Source organism: Oryctolagus cuniculus, chromosome 2 (genome assembly GCF_964237555.1).
Source record: "Oryctolagus cuniculus chromosome 2, mOryCun1.1, whole genome shotgun sequence".
In the NCBI taxonomy this organism is placed as follows: domain Eukaryota; kingdom Metazoa; phylum Chordata; class Mammalia; order Lagomorpha; family Leporidae; genus Oryctolagus; species Oryctolagus cuniculus.
This window is the reverse complement of record NC_091433.1, coordinates 155,790,748-155,810,103: the sequence shown is the minus strand read 5'-3', so window position 1 is coordinate 155,810,103 and position 19,356 is coordinate 155,790,748. Positions and strand designations below refer to the sequence as shown.

The 19,356-nt window shown below is 57.7% G+C and overlaps 1 protein-coding gene across 8 annotated transcripts in view; it reads left to right on the top strand.

Moving 5' to 3' along the window:
- TTC7A (tetratricopeptide repeat domain 7A) overlaps nt 1-19,356 on the top strand; it is a 135,750-nt gene that overhangs the window by 69,062 nt on the left and 47,332 nt on the right. For 7 of the 8 annotated variants that reach the window (XM_051839053.2, XM_051839046.2, XM_051839079.2 and 4 more), the window contains 6 exons: nt 3,188-3,266; nt 3,929-4,086; nt 4,660-4,723; nt 13,008-13,145; nt 13,661-13,744; nt 17,857-17,961. In XM_051839053.2, the coding sequence (XP_051695013.1) occupies nt 3,188-3,266; nt 3,929-4,086; nt 4,660-4,723; nt 13,008-13,145; nt 13,661-13,744; nt 17,857-17,961 (628 nt within the window). Of the gene's footprint in view, nt 1-1,976; nt 1,997-3,187; nt 3,267-3,928; nt 4,087-4,659; nt 4,724-13,007; nt 13,146-13,660; nt 13,745-17,856; nt 17,962-19,356 lie in introns of those variants that run through there. The other variant, XM_051839073.2, reaches the window with a different exon arrangement.

Sequence of the window (19,356 nt, the reverse complement as noted above, 5' to 3'; positions counted from 1 at the left end):
ACCTGCCCCGTGCAGCCCAGCCCCTGGCCCCTCTGTGCGGGGTCCTCTCTGCAAAGGCGCGCAATGTAAACAGAGGTGGACTCAGAACATGCCTGTGGATGCCTCTTTGCTTTGCTAAGGATTCCTGGGAGCTGAGTTAGATGCCAAAATCCCTTACCGGTTTGGAAATACTAAAAAGATGATATTTGAGACCCAGGATCTCATTCAGACCTGCGGATTCCTTCGTGTGTATGAGTGTGTGCATGTGAGTGTGTGTGTTTGTGTATGAGTGTGTGTATTTGTGTGTGTGTATGAGTGTGTTTGTGTATGTCTGTGTATGAGTGTGTATGTCTGTATGAGTGTGTGTATGAGTGTGTGTTTGTGTATGAGTGTGTGTGTAATTGTGTGTGTGTATGAGTGTGTTTGTGTATCAGTGTCTATGTATGAGTGTGTATGTATGAGTGTGTGTGTCTGTATATGAGTGTGTGTGTTTGTGTATGAGTGTGTGTATGAGTGTGTGTGTCTGTATGAGTGTGTGTATGAGTGTGTGTTTGTGTATGAGTGTGTGTGTAATTGTGTGTGTGTATGAGTGTGTTTGTGTATCAGTGTCTATGTATGAGTGTGTATGTATGAGTGTGTGTGTCTGTATATGAGTGTGTGTGTTTGTGTATGAGTGTGTGTATGAGTGTGTGTGTATTTGTGTGTGTGTATGAGTGTCTCTGTGTATGAGTGTGTGTGTGTATGAGTGTGTGTTTGTGTATGAGTGTGTGTGTGTGTGTGTGTGTGTGGTGGAGCATGGGGTCCCTGGGAGTCCGTGTTTCTCTGAGTCCCCAGGTTTTTCTCATCTGCTGCTCCAGGACTGTTGGCCATGTAGAGACCAAAGGCTGAGCGTGTCCGGCAGTGACACAGAGGACAGTCCTCGTGGGTGGGCTGGTAGGAGGAGAGGGGACTGTGGCCATTCTGTGCCCTGGCTCCTGGTAGCAGCTGGGCCAGGCTGGCAGGGAGGAGGCCAGGCTGGCAGGTGGCCTGCAGAGTGGAAAATCCCCCACTGGCCCAGGAGCTGCCAGCTTCATCTGAGCCACTGGGCCCAGGCAGCCACTGGGCCCAGGCGGCCTCGGGCCCAGCCCACCTCAGCAGAGTTCTGGTGCAGTGTGGGTTCTGGCCATTGCCTCTGTTTCCTGGTGGCTCACACACTCTGGGTCTTGAAGCTGTCCTGACCATGGCTGGTGCCAGGCTGTCCCCTCAGCTGAGCTGGCCTGGCCTGTTGCTTACTGTGCAGCTCTGAGGCAGAGGCCTTGGTGGGACAGACAAGCCCCTGCTGAAGGCCCCTCCTCCTCCTGGGGCCTGTGGGTCATAGGTCCCCTGTGGGGTCAGGCTGGTAGAAGAAAGAAGGACACAAAGCTTCAGGGTCCACTCGGGCACCCTGTGCCTCTCATGTAACATAAGGTGCATTAAAATGTGAGTCCCATGGTCTTAAGAGCCAGAATAGGAGGAGAAAGGGCAGTGGTGTTTACTGAGCCCCTGCCACCCACCGAGTGTGCTTGGGGCCGCAGGTGCATCATCTCCATGGAAGCACCGTGAGGAAAGTCGGGAGACCAAGACTTGGAGTACAGTTTGAGGATCTGGCGTCAGAGCACCTGTCTCCGTGGTCTGTTGTCTCTTCTGAAACCTGGCTTCTCAGACTAGAACAGGAAGACACTGGGGCAGGGTGGGGAGGGAGCTAAACCAGTGGTTCCCAAACTGGGGTGTCCAGTGGAACCCCCTGGGGACTTGGGAAGGGCTGCATTGCTGGGCCCCACCCCAGAGTTTCACATGAGCAGGTCTGGTTGGGGGCTCAGAACAGGTGTTCTGGCCTAAACCATCATTGGTCCCAGGTGAGATGAGTACCTCTTGTGATACACAGGTGGTTTTAAGTGATGCAGACATTGACTTTTGAGAAAGACTTCCGTGTTTAATATCAGCTGGCAAAAAGTAACCACATCAAGGCCATGCATGATGTCAGGTATTTGTGACTAAGGTAAGATATCTACCCAAGGAGAAAGACATAAAAACGTTGCATCCGTAACGCAGGAGATGTGCCATGCGTGGTGGACAACATGAAGGTGGGATTCAGACCCAGATGCCCGGGGCCACTTCCCAGACGAGGAGTCCTTGGCCCGCAGAGGTGAACTGCTTCCCCGGGCCGCAGGGCAGCAACAATGCCTGCACCGAACCACCTCTGAGGGGCTGAGGTTCTTGTTGTCTCACCACTCCCAACTTCGTCATGGCCCTGGACAGGCTAGGGAAAGGCACTGTGACTCCGACCCTAAACTAAGGGGCATTGTCTCCATTCTCAGCCCTAAAGCCAAGCACCTATGCTTATAATGTTGGTAGCTGCACACTTCTGGCTTTCGTTTCTGAAGCCAGAGCTTCTTGGAAGGCGACGGTCTTGATCTGAAAACTTGTCCTGCTGTGGCTCCGGGGTCCCTGAGCCCCCAGGAAGCCACGTGGAAGGAGTTCTTGGGGTCTGGGGCGAGGGTGGGGCACTGGAGGGGCCAGGAGGATCCAGCTGGCTTCTGTGAGTCAGCGGCCCCCAGAGAGGCCTTGGGGACAGCTTTGCAGGCTGCAGGCCACAGCGCATTAGTGGTTACCAGATCGATGGGCTGCAGCCAGCACTTTACAAAGTCGGGGTAGCGGGGAGGTAAGGGAGAGGCTGCCTGAGTTGATCGCTCGCAGTAGCGGTCGGTATTGTGTCGGGAAATTTCCCCCAGTCTTCTGTAGGGGAAGTATGTACTGAGTTGCAATGTGAGTTTTCATTGTGGATAACACTGCAAAAAGCCTGGAATTATGGCGACGCACAGAGAGCTGCCTGGAGCGGGTGAGCCTGGGCCCCGGGGCGATGCAGGCCTGTAGGAAGCCCTGGTAGTAATGACCAGGAGGACAGGGTGGATTCCGGAGTTGACCGGATGCAGCCAGCGATGGGGGAAGACTTGAGGTTCTTGGGCGGAGATGACACCTTATTTGCTGTACACGGTCTTGGTATGAACCGGAAGCCCAAGGCTCTTTGGTGATGTCCCGTACTTGAGGCCGCTGGGGCGGCAGTTCTGACCTCTCATTCTAATGACTGAAGGGCTCGCCTAGGGCTCCTCCCAGGGTACATGGCTTGAGTGCAGGTGTCTTAGCGGGAGCTGGACTGCTAAGGCCCCTGCTCCTGCTGGCCTCCCCACAGGAACATCGTGAAGGGCATGAGAGAGCTCCGGGAGGTTCTACGCATGGTGGAGACCAAAGCCACGCAGAACTTCAAAGTGGTAATGTGGGGGCGGGGGGCACTCCAGGCAGAAGTCCTAGCAGGTGACCCCTGCGTGCTCCTTCCCCCTTCGTGGCAGACATTGCTAATCGAGCTCAGCATCCTTCTCCCCACAGCCTCGCAGACAGCGCCTAGCATTAGATCGGATTTAAAATCTACTGCCAGCCCTTCCCAGAGCCAAACGGTATCCTAGCAAGGTGGATGCTAACTCTTAGGGATCTGTTTATGATCCTAAGAATAACACTGGCTCTGCTTTCCTGCCCCAGCCCAGGCCTGCCTTCCTAGGCCTTAACTTCATCCAAAATCAGAGCCACCAGCTGCTTCTCCCACACAAGTTCTCGGTCAGGGATCAGAGAGGCATCTGGTGGAGAGAGCCAGGAGCCTGCAAGAGCCTGCTGAGTCCCGAGAGCTATGCCGGCCTCCCTTATCTGGGAGATGGGGAGACGAAAGCTGAAGCCAGGGTCAGCAGACGGTGGGGAAGCCCCACGCAGGAGGGGCCTACAGAAATGAGCAGACCCCATGGGAGTGGAGCCATGGGGGCTGCTCTGAGGGGCTGCACACCACAAGGAGGCAGATTCAGCTGGAGGTGGGCAGAGGGTGTGTGAGGACGTTCAGGGAAGGCTGGCACACATGCCTGAGTGTGAGTCCCCTACTGTCTGCCAGGTGGCGGCCAAGCACCTGGCGGGGGTCCTGCTGCACTCCCTGAGTGAGGAGTGCTACTGGAACCCCCTGTCCTACCCTCTGCCTGAGTTCATGAACAAGGAGGAGAACGCCTTCGTCACACAGGCCCTGCGGAGACCGCAGCTCTACGAAGGAGACAAGTAAGTTTTGCCTGCCTCGTGGGGCCACACCTGGGCAGGGGGGCTTGCTGGTGGCTGCTCTCTCAGACCTGCACCTGCACCCAACCCACTGCCTGGCAGGCTCCCTAGGATCCAGGGGGCCAAGGAGATGAGAGAAGGAGGCCTCCATGTGGGGATGGCGCAAGGAACCTGCCAGGTACCCATGGCCAAACGATTGTGGGTGCTCCCTGCCTTCCTGGTGGTCTGGCCTGTTGCATCCTGCTCTTGGTGCCGGTCATGGAAGGCAGGATCTGTGGCATCTGCCCTCCTGGCCCCTCGCCCCAGCTCCTTCACACAGTGCTGGGTGCTGGAAGGGGGGGTGTGTGTTTGTCCTGAGCACCTGCAAGATTCCAACCTGGCCACCACTGCCCACTGCAGCCTTTCCGCCCGGTCATTCTGGAGCGCATAAAAGAGCCACAGGTGGCATCTGGTGGCCATGAATTATTCAAGAGAGGGTCACCTTACCAGGGCTGGTGCTGACTCGGGGCAGAGGGCCCATGTGACGGGCCAGGCGCTGTCGGTGCTGGAGCCGGGGCTGCCGTTTGTGTCTTTCAGCCTCTACTGCCCAAAGGATAACATTGAGGAAGCCCTCCTGCTGCTGCTCATCAGCGAGTCCATGGTAAGCCCAGGGTGTGCCTCGGGGCCTCTGGCCCTGGGGGCTAGGGCTGTGGGGCTTGGGTGCGTCCCAGCGATGCCCCCAAAGTGGGAACTTCTTGGCACCACCCCTGCAGGCAGGGAGCGAGTCTGGTTCGCTGGGCTTGGGTTCAGCTGCGTTGGGGGGCCTAGGTTATGTCCCCTAATGGGTGCAGGGTTCCCACCTCCCCTTCTGGGATCACAAAACGTAGTTCTCTGCAAGTCTGTGCCTTCCTCCAGAAGCTCTGTGCCAGGTGCTGGGATAGGGTGGGCGTGGCGGGAGCGCGTGCTGCAGAGGCAGGAGGCCTGCGTGCAGGTTCTGGCTGTGAGGGCCAGTTGTTTTGTGTCTCTGAGCCTCAGTGTCCTCCCCGTAAGATGACGTCACTCACGGAGGTAAGCATGCCCCGTGGAGGGGCTCATATGTCCATGCAACAGCTGTCGACCAAGTCATGCAAACTGCTGTTTATACATTGTTTAAAGATTTTTTATTTATTTGAAAGGCAGAGTTACATAGAGAGAGGGAGAAACAAAGAGAGAGATATTCCATCCACTGGTTTACTCCCCTTAGGGCTGCAACAGCCAGGGATGGGCCAGGCCAAAGCCAGGAGCCAGGATCTCCATTTGTGTTTCCCACCTGAGTGGCAGGAGCCCAAGCATTTTCACAGGTACATTAGCAGGGAGCAGGATCAGAAGTGGAGCAGCTGGGACATGAACCAGCACCCATATGGGATGCTGGTGTTATAAGCAACAGCTTAACTCACAACACCACAATACTGGCCCCGAGACTTTTTTTTTAATTGATTTTTAAAATTTATTTGAAAGGCAGAGTGATGGGCCAGCGTTGTGACATAGTGGTAAATCTGCCATCTGCAACACCAGCATCCCATATGGGCACTAGTCCATGTCCCAGCTGTTACACTTCTGATCCAGCTCTCTGCTAATAGACAGGGAAAAGCAGCGGAACATGGCCCAAGTGTTTGGGCCCCTGCCATCCATGTGGGAGACCTGCATGAAGCTCCTGGCTCCTGACTTTGGCCTGGTCCAGCCCCACCTGTTGTGGCCATCTTGGGAGTGAACCAGTGCATGGAAGATCTCTCAGTGTGTGTGTTTCTCTCTAACTCTGACTTTCAAATAAATAAATAAATCTTTACAAAAAAAAAAATCAACACACACACACACACACACACAGAGAAAGGGAGAGAGAGAGAATCTTCCATCTACTGGTTCATTCCCCAAGTGGCTGCAACAGCCAGGAACTGTGTGTGACCTACAAAAACAACAGTTTCGTATAGTTCAGTGTAATTCTAATATCTTCCCATCTTACAGATGAGAAAAGCGAGGATCCAGCCAGGAATGTATCTTGGTCCAAGTCACTAACAAGCTTTGCAGCAATGGTTCCAACCGCACACGCCTCCCTAGCTCAGGCCCCTGGATTTGTCTTGGTACTGTCCCTTGCTAACTTCTCTGATCCTGGTTTTTCTCATCCATATGGGGCCAGGAAGGTCATGTTGAGGATCAGATGCAGCACATGTTGTGGAGGGCTTTGTAACCAGGACATGCCTGTGTGGGCTGGTCATCACTGTTGGTCCTGGGCAGGGGTTGAGGCTGGGCTCCGTCACCCTAGGCCATCTTCTATGGTCCCAGCTCAGTAGTGGTCCCCAGGACTGAGTTCAGTCCCTTCCCTTGAGGGCACCCTCCACTGAAGCCTGTCTCCAAGCGAAGAATGGCTTTTCCCAATGTGCAGTCCAGGTGAATCTTCCCCAGTATGTTTCCCTCCAGGCGTCTCTCTCCCTTTTGTGAGAGGCAGTGTGGCTGGCTGAACCAGGGATGAGGGCCCCCTCCCGCTCACCAGGCTGTACCCCAGAAACTTCTACAGCTCGTGCAGCCCAGAGACTGCCCGGAGGCTCTTTGCCCAGCGACTGGGAAGCAGATGCCACCCTGCGGTTGGCTGGTTTGCTCCATCTTGCTCATGCCCATCCCACTGTGAGGAACCCGGAGAGCTTCGGTGCCCTGTGTCCTGATGCCTTTCCTCGTGTTTCTGGGGTCTGGCCTCTTGGCCCGCAGTGGTTTCTCAAACCTGCCTTCCCTCCTGCCTCAGGTTTGCATGCTTCTTTCCCGCCAGCCACTGCACCCTGATCTCACACTTGGCCGAGCACCAACCTTCCCGTCTTTCTCTGCTCTCTCTCTGATGGGCTTGGGGAGAAACCTCTAGAACAGCTGCTTGCAGTCTTGACTGCTCCATGGTTCTCCCAATGTCTGCAGAATTCACCGTGCTGCAGTAGAAGTGGTACCCACAGAGCGAGCCCGTGAGGCACAGGCGTCGTGCCTCTAGGCATCCTCGAGGATGTCCCAAGCAGCTGCTCCAGGTAGGGGTGTTTGCAGGCGTCTGAGCCTGGCAGCCCCTGTCCTATGATCACAGCTCAGAGGAATAACCGCATGGCATCTGGGTGTGGGACTGGTGCCTTCCGTATGGCTTCGTTACAAACTGACTCTGTGACCAGAATGATGAGGGAGTCCTTGTCTCCTCAGAGACAAATAGAAACCTTGCAGATGCTTTTACAGGATTATAAGGGATGTGAATTATAACTGGTGGCAGAAGATTTATGTTTTGGACCTAGTTTAAGTCTCTGGTGCCAAGTGGTATTTTAAAGTCCATCCAACCACTGATCTACCCACCCATTCATCCACCTATCCAACTCCCCTCCCCACTTTCCATCCGTGCATCCACCCACCCACCCAGTCTTTCCTTCCATCCATGCATTACCCACTCACCCACCCATCTACTTGCCATCCCTCCACCCATCTGATCTTTCATCATCTATCCATCCTGCCAGCCAGTCTTGTTGGAGCAGCTACGACATACTGGAGCACGCCTGGCATTTACAGAAATGGTGACGAGTTCAGTCATAGTCCCTGCCCTGGTATACCCTCACCTAGTGTAGTCTGTGTCCAGGGAAATAGAAGATATCCTGGTCTCTATCAGAAAGAAGTCTCTCAATCTGCTCAAGTAGAAATGTGAATTTTAGTTGTTAAAAGAGCCATGCACAAGAAAGAAAGAAAGAGAGAGAGAGAAAGAAAATGCACCAAACCAGTCTGATTCTCTCAAATGCTTGGGAAAGTAGGTGATGCAGTGAGCTTTGTCGTTTGCAGAATGCCAATGCTGGGCATAAATATCTGTGCTAAAGCGACTGGATCCTTGGGGCCCCGTTCCATTCAGCTGGGGCAGAAGCTGCAGGTGGGACAGGCACTTGGGAAGGGAAGGGTACAGAGGCCTCCTGCTGTGGAGGGAGGGAGGAACAGGGGAATAAGTCCCTGGGACCAGGAACCTACAGGTTAACAAACTGACTTTGTGCTTTGGCCTAGGCTGCACATCTGGGAGTTTGAATCTTGCTTTTGCTGTGCACAACCTGTGTGGCCCAGGCAAGTTTCTTACCCAGCTGCATCTCAGTTTTGTCATCTGTAAAATAGAACTAATACGGTCTTGCAGGAGTGTGGATGGACTAAGTACAAACTGAGCACTGAGGTGCCTGGTACATTCTGATTTGTTCTGCATGCATAAATGTTGAAAACAACTAAGTTCAGATCTGGTTGGTTGAGGATATCATTCAGCTTAAAAAAAAAAAAAAAAGAAAGAAAGAAAGAAAAGAAAGTACTTCCTGGGCTTGATTCCATTTGGAACTCAGCAGATGGGCACAGATTGTCCCAGCTCTTGGCACCTGCTCTGCGGAAGGCTGCGCTGCAAAGGGTCTGAGAACGCTGCCAGCTCAGAGCCCTGGGCTCAGCAGAGGCGGGAGAGCCGCACAGGCTGGCATGGGCCTGGCCCGGTCGTCAGGTAGTGGAGGCCATCACAGAGCGTGTTATTTCTTGGCTCTGTGGACTGGCAGCTCCAGCACCAGTGGTAGTTATGCCTGCCAGTGGGGGACAGCAGCAGGATTGGAATGGGACCGCGTCCTCCACAGCGGGGCAGGTGCTGGGCACAGATCTGCCGCGAGCCTTCTCTCCGGGGTTGGGGGTGGCAGCAGCAGGCCCAATCTGTGGCCAGTGGCGGCAGGGGTGGGGCGGAGACAGCTTCTGAGAATGAACACACTGCACCGGGGGCGTGTTCTCTGCAGAAAAGCGGTGCCCCAGGCCCTGGGGAGACAGAGTGTCTGAGAGCTCACTGGGGTCCCAGCTCCCTCTCTCTATGCCTTGGGCAGCTCCCCTGACCTCCCTGGGCCTCCTTCAGTCCTCTTGTCTGTAAAACAGGACACAAGCAGGTTGTTGGCGAATCGCCAGCTGCCTCCTGGAAAGTGCACAGCAGGGCTGATCCCCCTCCTTCTCTGAGACCGGAACCCTGTTTGTGTCTACAGTCAGGGGGAGAAACAGGGTCAGGAGGAAGAAGAGGCCAGTGCCATCCGAGGCCCTGCGGCCAGCAGAGGGTGGGGATGGCCTGCCTCTCACGAGATGGGAGGGAGCCCGCAGAGCAGCCAGGAGGCAGCTACAGCACCACAGTCCTGAACTGGGCCCCGGAGCATCAGCCTCAGCTCCTGGAACCTTCCATAAGGTCCTTCTAAGTCGAGACCATGGATGTCACAATCCAGCTCTCAAAGGAGTCGTGGTTAGCGCCCGTGGGGCTGCCCACTTGGATGGGAACTGCCCTGCCTCGGGTTCCCGTGGGCCAGCCTGCCCGGAGAAGTGGACCCTTGGGCGCCCCTCATGCACCCCATGCCTTTGGCCTGTGGAGGCTTGTCCAAGACCAAAAGTGACCAGGCTGGTGAGCGGGCCGCTGGATGAGGGGAGTGGGCAGGAGCACAGTTTCATCCACCTCCCCTCTCCTGACCCGCCACAAACATGGGGCCGGTGTCCTGCAATCCAGGAGAGGCCACCCTGGGCCACAGGAGCAGGGACGACTGCCTGAGCCTGGTCGTGGCCTAAACTCGTGGTTAAGCGAAAGCAGTGCATGCCGGAGTGGGTTGTGAGCACCAGCCAGCAAGAAGCCGCCGAGAATGTTCTTTGTTATTTCCAGAGCGGTGAGGAGGAGGACGCTGAGGAAAAAATTTGGTGTCCGCGAGTGGCTCTAAGGGTTCCCAGAACCTTTGCTGCACTTGACCTGGAGGGTTTCCTAGTGAAGGGGCCACTTCAGTGATGGAAGAAGAGAAAGCATTTGTGGGGCTAGTTCAGGCCAGGCTAGAGCTGGAGGCTGGCAACTGAGCCCAGGGAGAAGGGAAGTGGGCATTCGGGCCCTGGGAAGGGACCAGACACCCACCTGTTGTATTCCCCGGCCTCTGAGCTGCAGACCAATTTCTACTCCCATCATGGCTCACCCAGCAGCCCCCAAGGCTTCCTTCTTCCCTGTTTCCTCCTACCCCGCCCTGTTGCCATGGCTGCACACACACACACACACACACACACACCCCACAGAGAGCCATGGTGGAAACCACCCCAGCATTTCTCAGCAGCCCTGCCCCAAGGCCATGGTAGCAGTGTGGCCAGCTTCTGCTCCCAGCCTCCTCTGGGGAACCACAGCTCCCTCCTGGCACAGGCACCGGGCACACCAGCCCTGAGGACCCCTGAGAGGACGTCCTCCCTGCTGTCTGCCTGGGGCCCCGGTCATCAGGAGGAGGATGGCACTGCTGTCCTCTCTCCTGTTCCCATGCTTCTGACCTAATTAATGACGGGTTCTGAGCCCCCTCCCCCTCCCCCTAGACACACATCCAGAGGCACTGTTCTCACAGGGCCATGTAGGGTGCACTCGAGTGTCACTCTCTGTGGTGAGGTGGGGGACAGCTATACAACACCTGGTGCTTAGGGCCTGGCCTCTCCTGTGACAGGAGTCAGGAATGAGGGCTGCAGAGACAGATGGGCTTGGGAGGAGCCACAAGGTACCATGTTGACAGAGGGAACCACACCGTGACCAAAGACAGGCCCCAGTGCTGATGGGGAGCTCCGTGTGGCTGGAGAGGGGACGTGGGCCAGGTGCGCAGCCACAGAAGGGACTGGGGTTTTATTCTGAGCAGTGGTGGGCGAGCTCACCCTCCCCCGAGACACCAGCTCTGTGCAGTGGTTCCCCGGGCTCTGGAGGTGCCCGGGCTTCCCACGGCTCTGAGCCGCCTCTGTAGATGCCTGGCCCTGCCCCTTCCATCGGGACCTCTCCCTCCCTGCCTGAGTCCTAGGTCCCATCCCACGGGGCTAGTCCTGCTGCTGCCTCCCCTCCCCTCTGCTGCCTGGGGGAGGAATTGGGGGGGCGTGGCCAGGGGCAGGGCCAGGCTCCTGTTCCTGCCGGGCTCAGTGAGCCAGCCCCTGCCCAGCTTCTCCCCAACCCCGCCCCATCTCCTCCCTCTCCAGCTTGGTGGCTGTGGGGGTGGATTTCACTGTGAGGGAGGGGCTCTCTTAGCACTCCTCCCTCCTCACCTGCCCTCTCTTAACCCTTTGGGGCCTCTGACCTGCTCCTGTCCAAGGCTGATTCCAGGGCTCAGGCTTTCTGGGCCTTTCCTGGCATTCTTGACACCTCCTGCTGGGCTTGTCCGTGTCCACAGGGCAGTGGGTGGCACCCGTTGGTTGTGGTGGGAGAAACATCCCTCAGAACTACTGGCTACAGGTCTGCTTCCCTGCCTGAAATACTCCCCAGGCTGAGTCACCTCCTTGGGTTCCTGCTGGCACTTTGGCTTCCAGAGGCTTCTGCAGGAATGCACTTGAGCCCTGCACTGCCAGATACACTCAGAGTCTGCAGGCCTGAGGCTTCGGGGCTTCTGCCTCTGCAGCCACTTAGCTTGGGGAGGGGGAGAGAGTGGCCCTGAGGACCACCTGGTGGGCAGGAAGGAGGTGAGGGCCTGCTGAGGGACACCCAGGGTTTAAGGGTGTCCAATTGTGCTACAGACGAGTGCTTGGTGCCAAGGGCATTGTGTGGGGAAGCAGAGAGGCGTAGACAGCAAGAGCAATGCTGGACAGAGACCCATTCGGAGGACAGGAGAGGAGCCCAGCTTTGCCTCAGCTCAGCACAGCTCCTGAGGGTGCTGGCGGATTTACAGGGTGGGAGTGGTTTCAGGCCCCACATGCTCTCAGCCTGGTTAGTGCACAGGCACCCCCATGGCTCTTGCCTCTGGTCAGCTGCTCCCTCTGTGCCCTGTCTCTCCTGCCCCTGACCTGAGAGCTGCCCCAGTCATGGAAGTGGGCCTGGGGAAGACCATGTGCCATGGCCACAGAACCAGAGGGTGTCGTGCCACGGTGAGGGGTTTCCTCTCGGGATCGTGCAGAATCACCCACACATGAAGCACACTTACACTTTCCCCACCCTCCCCACCCTGTGCAGCCTTCTGGTGACACTGTGTGCCAGCGAGGAAGCCCTGGAGTGTGGGGCCAGAGACGAGAGTCGTGAGGGTTGGAAGGGGTGGGGATGACAGGGTCGTTGTCAAAGGGATTTGGGGGTGAAGAAGGAGAGAAGAGGGCACTGAGGACCACAGCATGACCTGACAAGATTCCCATCTGATCGAAGCTCTTGCTGGAACCACAGGGACTTGCAGACACACAAGGAGCCAATCCCCCAAGACCATTGCCTGTGCACAGTGCTGTCCCATAGCGGGTTAAGCCACAGCCTGAAATGCCGACATCCCACATGGGCACCAGTTTGAGACCTGGCTGCACCACTTCTGATCCAGCTCCCTGCTAATGTGCCTGGGAAAGCAGAAGATGGCCTAAGTGCTTGGGCCCCTGCACCCACATGGGAGACCTGGAAGAAGCTCTGGGCTTCTGGCTTCGACCAAGCACCAGCCACTGGGGCCATTTAGAGAGTGAACAAGTAGTAAGTGGAAGATCTCTGTAACTCTGCCTTTCAAATAAATAAAAAATAAGTCTTTAAAAAAACAAATGCCGGAGAAGGGCTGAGACTCGCTGGATGAGAGTAAAGAACACAACAGCTTTTGCAAGGCCTGGTCCTGGCTTCAGTGGTCGGAGGGCGGAAGTGCTGAGAGCCGTGACTGCACATCCTATGGGGGGAACACAGGACTCCCGGGCGACGGCAGCACGGGCTGCATTTGGGTGAAGGGTGTGGTCGCGGCACTGCGCCTGCGACCTTTCTGGAGATCAGACTGCAGAGTAACAGGTGGAATGCCGGGAGCTTGTGCCCTCAGAACTGCTCCTAGGCCCCAGGCTGGGCTAAAGGGGAGGCTTCTGCATCCAGAGAAGGTCTCTGTGGGAATGTGTGAAGTCTACTTCTAGAAACATGGCCACTGGCCTGGCCTGGGGCTTACGTTCTACCCTGACTCCCTTCCAAACCATGTTCTCCCCCGCAACAGGCAACTCGGGACGTGGTGCTGAGCCGGGCGCCTGAGCAGGAGAAGGACCGCACGGCCAGCTTGCACAACGCCGCGGCCATCTACGACCTCCTGAGCATCACGCTGGGCCGGAGGGGCCAGTATGCCATGCTGTCTGAGGTACGCTGCCCGTGAGGCAGGCGGAGCCGCCCCCCGCCAGGCAGCTCTGCCGTTTGCTGGCCCTGTGCCCCTGTCGAGGTGTAGGAGCCTCAGGTTCTGCACGTGTGAAGGGGGCGTCATCAGGAACCCACCCCACAGGGCTGTTGGGAGGAGTCACTGAGCTACCGGGAGTAAGATGCTGAGACCAGTGCCACACACAGTAGTGAGTGTTCACTGCTATTTCTACTGCATGTATGCATTGTGGAAGCGTGTTCACAAATCTTTCTACATCCACTCTTTATCACAGCCCTGTTCATTCACGTGTGCTGGAGGGTCAGAGAAGGTGAAACACTTGTGTAGGGCCACACAGCATGCCAGTGGCAGGGACTGAGTGACCCCTGGGTTTCCATCAGGAGCTAAGTTTGGGCCCCCTGCACCCTCCCAAGGGCAGTGGCTTGGACAGTGGTTACCCACAATGGGGCTGGGTTGGCTGGGCTGGGGGGACCATACAGAACCGACTGTCTGCCCCTCCACAGTGCCTGGAGCGAGCCATGAAGTTTGCATTTGGAGAATTCCACCTTTGGTACCAAGTGGCCCTCTCCATGGTGGCTTGTGGGAAGGTAAGGCTGGGTGCTGGGGTGCACACTCACCCTCAGGGCTCCGCTCTCTTCTAGACGCTCCCAGCCTGGGCTGAGGGGCTTTCCTGGAGCCAGGGGCTTGGGGAGAAGACAGGGCTGGGGGCCTTGGCCCGTTACCCAGCTGCTGGTCTGGGTCTTCAGGAGAGCGGGGGACAGGGGGAGGGCCCGCAGACACCTGATGTGCAGTTCCAGTGTGCCGAGTGGCCTGTGAGAGCTTCTCCCTGAGTGTGTGGGTGTGCACGGAGGCCTTGTAGCACTGCTGGGGGGGGAGGGGGCAGTGGGTGTGCCTGCCTGAGATGGGCACCTGGGCTGGCTCCAGGCGAGGGGAGTGCTGTTCCATTTGGGCCGCAACTCACAGCAAATTGGAAACTTGCCTGGGAGGGTGCAGTACAGCAGGCAGCACCCACAGGGGAGTGTGCAGGGAGAGCCGTGTGTGCATGTGGCTGGAGCACCTGGCTGGGAGCAGGGCTGGGGGGGGCGGGGCATGATGCTCTGAGCAGGGGGCGCCTGATTGGCATTGGCTAGAAGGCTCCCCACCTGGGTGCCAGCACCCCTGGTTTTGCCACAGACCCGAATTACGCTTATATAAGCTTCTATTTTAAGCAGTGACACGAAAGGAAAACCTTTCCGGAGCTGGGGGCTGGGGGTGTCAGGGCTGAGGATGCTCCACGCGCAGGAAGTCAGGTGGCATGAGCTTACAGATCGTGCCGAGGGCTGTAAATACCCAGAACCCTTTCATGGCGCTGAGGGAATTCCTCGCCCCCTGGCCCATCTGTGCCACGTTCCATTTCTAGCCCCGCAGCCGTCCCTGAGGGGGGCCTCCCAGCCTGCCAGCACCTCCTCCGCGCATGGGGTCTGTGCCAGCCAGCACAGGGCCTCGGTGGCAAGGCATGCCAGGGCCTTGCAGGAGGGGGGAGAAGAGCAGGTGCAGCAGCCTGGCTGGCAAAATGGGGCGGGGAGAGACAGCAGAGACCAGTGGGATCCCTCTGCTGGGTGTTTGTCTTCTCAGACCCCCGCCACTGCCACCTCCCCCAGCATTGTGGTCCAGTGTGATCTGTTGGCTCCACGCTCAGCAGGGTCTTATCAAGGCCCAGGGAGACTGGGGTGAGGCTCCAGCCCTCCAAGAGTTAGGGATTGAGAGAAACCTTCCTAGGAAATGGCAGGGGAGGTGGGTGAGCAGAGGCCAGCAGGAGGGGGCAGCGTGCCTGGCATGCCTCAGGTACAGGCACTGGAAAGATGTGTCCTCGTGGCTGGGGCTTTAGGGACAGGGTGGGAGGAGCCTCTGGTGCCTACATAGTCTGGGCAGACAGCTCACAGTGGCAGGGGCAGCTTCTTCCTGCCCGCTGGCAGCAGAGAAGGCATCCCTAGCAGTAGTGAGCAGGGACTGGGAGAGGTCTGGGGCCAGAGCAGGGGCTGCCTCCCTCTGTGGGTCCTGGACCCTTTGCAGAAGCTGAGGCAAGCTGGGGACCACCCCTCTTCAGAAAGATGAACTGTGTATGAATGTTAGTGTTGATTCCTGAGGGAGCTCCTGGAAGCCCCCTAGGCTCAGGAGAAGACACCTCCATACGCTGGGAGGTAAGAGGACTTCCATGTCCCTCCTGAGAAGCAGCTGAGCGTGGTCCCGGCATCCAGGGAGCTGGTTTCCTGGATGGGCACAGGAATGGCTTACAGGCAAGGAACAGTTGGGGCGATCGGTGAACTCCCTGTGCATGAGGCTGCGTGGGAGGGAGACTCAGGGTCACACCCACCCATGTATTGGTGCAGCAGGTCATTCTAGAAAGTATTCTCCACCCCCTTGGTGTCCCAGGCAGCCCTGCTAGGTGGCTGGACCCTGCCTTTGCAAAGAGCCTGAAGTGGGAATCAAGGCTGTGGACCTGTGATTGTGCCCGGAAGGCCTTCCAGAAGGTGAGGCCGGGCAGATATAAATACACCTGGCACTGGGGCCTGCAGTAAAAGCGGATGAGTTCTGCGGCGTGATTTAGGTCGTTCCTTCTCTCCGTCTCCACGTGGCAACTGCATTGGCTGCGTTGCTAGGTAACCAGCACGACAGGAAAAAAAAAGAAAAAAAAAGCCAGGGCTGCTCCCAGCGCAGAGTCCTCAGATGGCTCCTTAAATAGCAGCGGATTCTGGTCTGCATGGGGGTGGAATGTGGAGGGTCAGGTTAGAGAATCCCGTATTTCACCCGTTTCAGGCCCACGGAGATCAGCAGAGGCGAAGCCTGCATGGCTGGGTGTGCTGGGAGGGAGGCGCCCGGAGTGGCATTCCCAGGAGAGGGTCCTGGCCAGAGGGGCGTGGCCTGACAGCCCCTCCCAGCTCCCCCCGCAGCCCCTGGGCCGGGCAGTCTTGCAGTCTCTGTGCCTGCAAGAGCTGTCATTTCAGCACCCTCTGCTGCTTGGCCTCCTGCTCTCTTGGTTCCAGGGCGTGGTGGCATTGGTCCTCTCTTCCCAGCCTTCCTATGGGCTTGTTAAGGGATGGAGCCACGGCCTCGTGCCCTGGCCATGGTGACTGCACAGCCCCTCGCCAGCACCGGGCCCTGGATCAAGACCCCTGCATTTGGCCTCATGGAAGTGAGGCAGAGCCCAGGGAAGCCTGGCCCAGCTGGGTTGAGGAAAGCTCTCCCCTAGATGGCAGGGACAGGCAGGGTCAACTGGAGAGAGGTGGAGGCTCTGGGGTGGGCACAGACAGTGGATGCCGGCTCTGCACCTGCCAGTCTCGAGTTGCTCACGCCCAGCCATGGACAGGCGAGCCTCCCTGAGCCCCCTGTTCCCAGGGGCACCCTCAGAGTTGCTGGGGAGGGTGAGGGGTCATTAATGCTTGGGACCCTGGCTCCCAATAGGGCCCCAGTGCCTGGGAATTGTCCTAGTGAGGCATACATGCACCGGTCTACCTGGGGGGCATACCGGTACGGGGTGTACGCACTGGGAGAGGCAGCCCTGTTTCCTGAAGGAGCTGAACTCAGAAGTTTCCAGCCCCAAATGTGTGTTGGGATGGCGGGGGGGAGGGTGACAGGGAGACAGGCAGGCCTCCTCTCTGACCACGGGAGCCACACCAAGGCGATGAAGGGCTGTGGTTAGGGGCTCTGGCGCCAGCTCAGACACTTCTGGGCTGCGTGGTTCTGAACACACTGCATCATGTGTCCACGTCTCAGTTTCCTCATCTGTAAAGTGGAGTCTTCGTGCCTGCCTCAGGGGCGCGTGGTGAAAAGCGGGCCTTCTCTGCGAAGGTCCGAGAGCAGACCCCCTGCCTCTGCAGGCCACCCAGCTTGCTGTAGCCATTCCACTCAGCCGTCGTGTCATGCCCACGAAACAGCCACGCACAGCACAGGAATGAGTGGCTGTGGTTGGGGTCCAATAAAACCTTATTTATAAAATTGGGCTGGCGGCCAGATTTGGCTGTGGGCTGTGCTCTGCTGGTCCCTGACCTAGAACGGTGCCTGGCACTCAGTTACATCTGGATGGGCTCAGCTGCTCTTCGGCCCAGGAGTGCTGCTGGCGATGTCCCAGATTTATTTATTTGAAGGGCATAGTGAAAGAGAAAAAGAGAGAGATCTCTCTGTCACCCAGATACATGCAACCGCTAAGGCTGGGTCAGGCCAAAGCCAGGAACCTGGAACTCCATCCTGGTCTCCCACGTGGGTGCAGGGACCCAAGCACCTGGGCCTTCTTCTGCTACCTTCTCAGGTGCACTAGCAGGGAGCTGGATTGGAAGCGGAGCAGCCAGGATCCAAACCTGTGCTCTGAAATGGAACGCCAGTGTCACAGCAGAGACCCAATACCATGTGCCGCGACACTGGCCCCTGTGTCCCTACTTAGAGAGTCCCCTTGTTCCTCTCAGCATGTCCGTGGCTTAGCTTTGAGTTCCTTTTCTAGAGCTTCCTTCCGCTCTCATGTTGGCTGTTGTCACGTCTGCAAAAGGCAGGGGTCTCAGCCTCCCTCTCCAGATGAGGAAACTGAGGCCCTGGGCTCCTCCCTCTGCACCCTCCTCCGAGCTCTCAGCCCTGATTGTACAGGGACCCCTGGCTGTGGGCAGGAGCCACCCTGGTCTGTCGGGACCCAGGGCTGTGGTGATGGTGTTGCCTGCTCTTCCTTCTGCAGTCGGCCCACGCTGTGTCGCTGCTGCGGGAGTGCGTGAAGCTGCGGCCCTCCGACCCCACCGTGCCCCTGATGGCTGCCAAGGTCTGCATCGGGCCCCTGCACTGGGTGAGTGAGCAGCGGGATCGTCTTGGGCTTTCAAAATGCCAGTCAGCATCCTGAGGCTCCTCTCTCCTCAGAGCAACACGGGCCACACACAGCGTCCTCTCCATGTGGTGGCCAGCGGCTCCTACCCACATCTCTTCTACTACGGGCCGCAGAGCCCTCTGTGTGCAGGAACCCCAAAGTGGGTGCTTTGCCTGGAGATGGCTCTCCCCAACTTCCTATAGCCCTGATACTCCAGCCCACAAGGCTCCAGGGCCTGGGTCTGGGGCACCCAGCAGGTACTTCATAATTAACAGTTCCTACAGCTCCTCCTGCCACTGTCCCCAACTTGGGCGTCCAAGAGACAGACAGCAGCCCTGGGCACGGGACAGCCCACCTCCTTATCCTTCCCTCCCGTGGGCCCTGCCTCGTCCATCCCGAGCCTCACCTTCCCTCCACAGCAGGAGGCCGCTCCCCAACACAAGGGGTGGGGGGAGCCGCATCTCCCCAGGCCCTATACGCCTGGCAGGTGCCGGGGGAGGGGCGAAGGAAGCCTGGCTTCAGACCCTTGGGCTTTGTGCTGTTGCTCTGGTGGGGCCAAGAACACACGACCCGGCCCACCACACACTCTGGGCTCTGGGAAGGGGCAGTGTGGCCAGGCAGTGAAGAGCTTCCCTGGTTTCCCACTGTTTGGTCTTGAATAGAGCCCAGATCCTCACTGTGCCTCAGTCTCCTCCTCTGTAGGATGGAAAGAGCAACAATTTCCAGCTCAGATGTGTTGTGAAGGAATAAAGTCTGCAGAGGGCTTCCTGGAGGAGGCAGCCTTGGCGTGGGTTCAGAGGGCATCGGTCACAGCTTGCTTTCCTCAGCCCTAAGAGTATGGGGAACTCTCTCTTGCTCCTCCACTCTTGGGCGACGCTGCTGCATCTTGTTTCCTATAGCTACGGGCCCTCATTGGCAAGCACACGGGTGTGGGTGGCATGCTGGTGCGGGGGGGGGGGGGGCCTGGGCTGGCACCTGCCACAGAGGGTGGTGGTGGGAGCCAGAGGAGGCAGGAGGGTGGGACCCTCAGCCGCTAGCTCAGACCCTGCCTCTTCCCAGGGCTGCTGAGAGGGACCTCCAGCTCATCACGGGGCTAAAACCCCAAATACCCACCTATCTGGGGGCGGGCATCTGTGCTCCAAAAGGCTGCCAGCTCGGAGGCACTGTGGGTCCACCCAGCCGCTGGCCACCCTTGCCAGGAAGCCCTAAATTTAGGTCTTCCCACCCTGGAGGAGCCGCTTCCTCAGCAGCATAATTACAGTAATCGTGTGCGTGCAGATTACATGGTAATAAAATTAGGCCCAAATCAGTCCAAATTGAAATCAGATGAGTTAGGAGCAAAGTCATCAATGACAACATAAATAGAAAAGCCCAGAA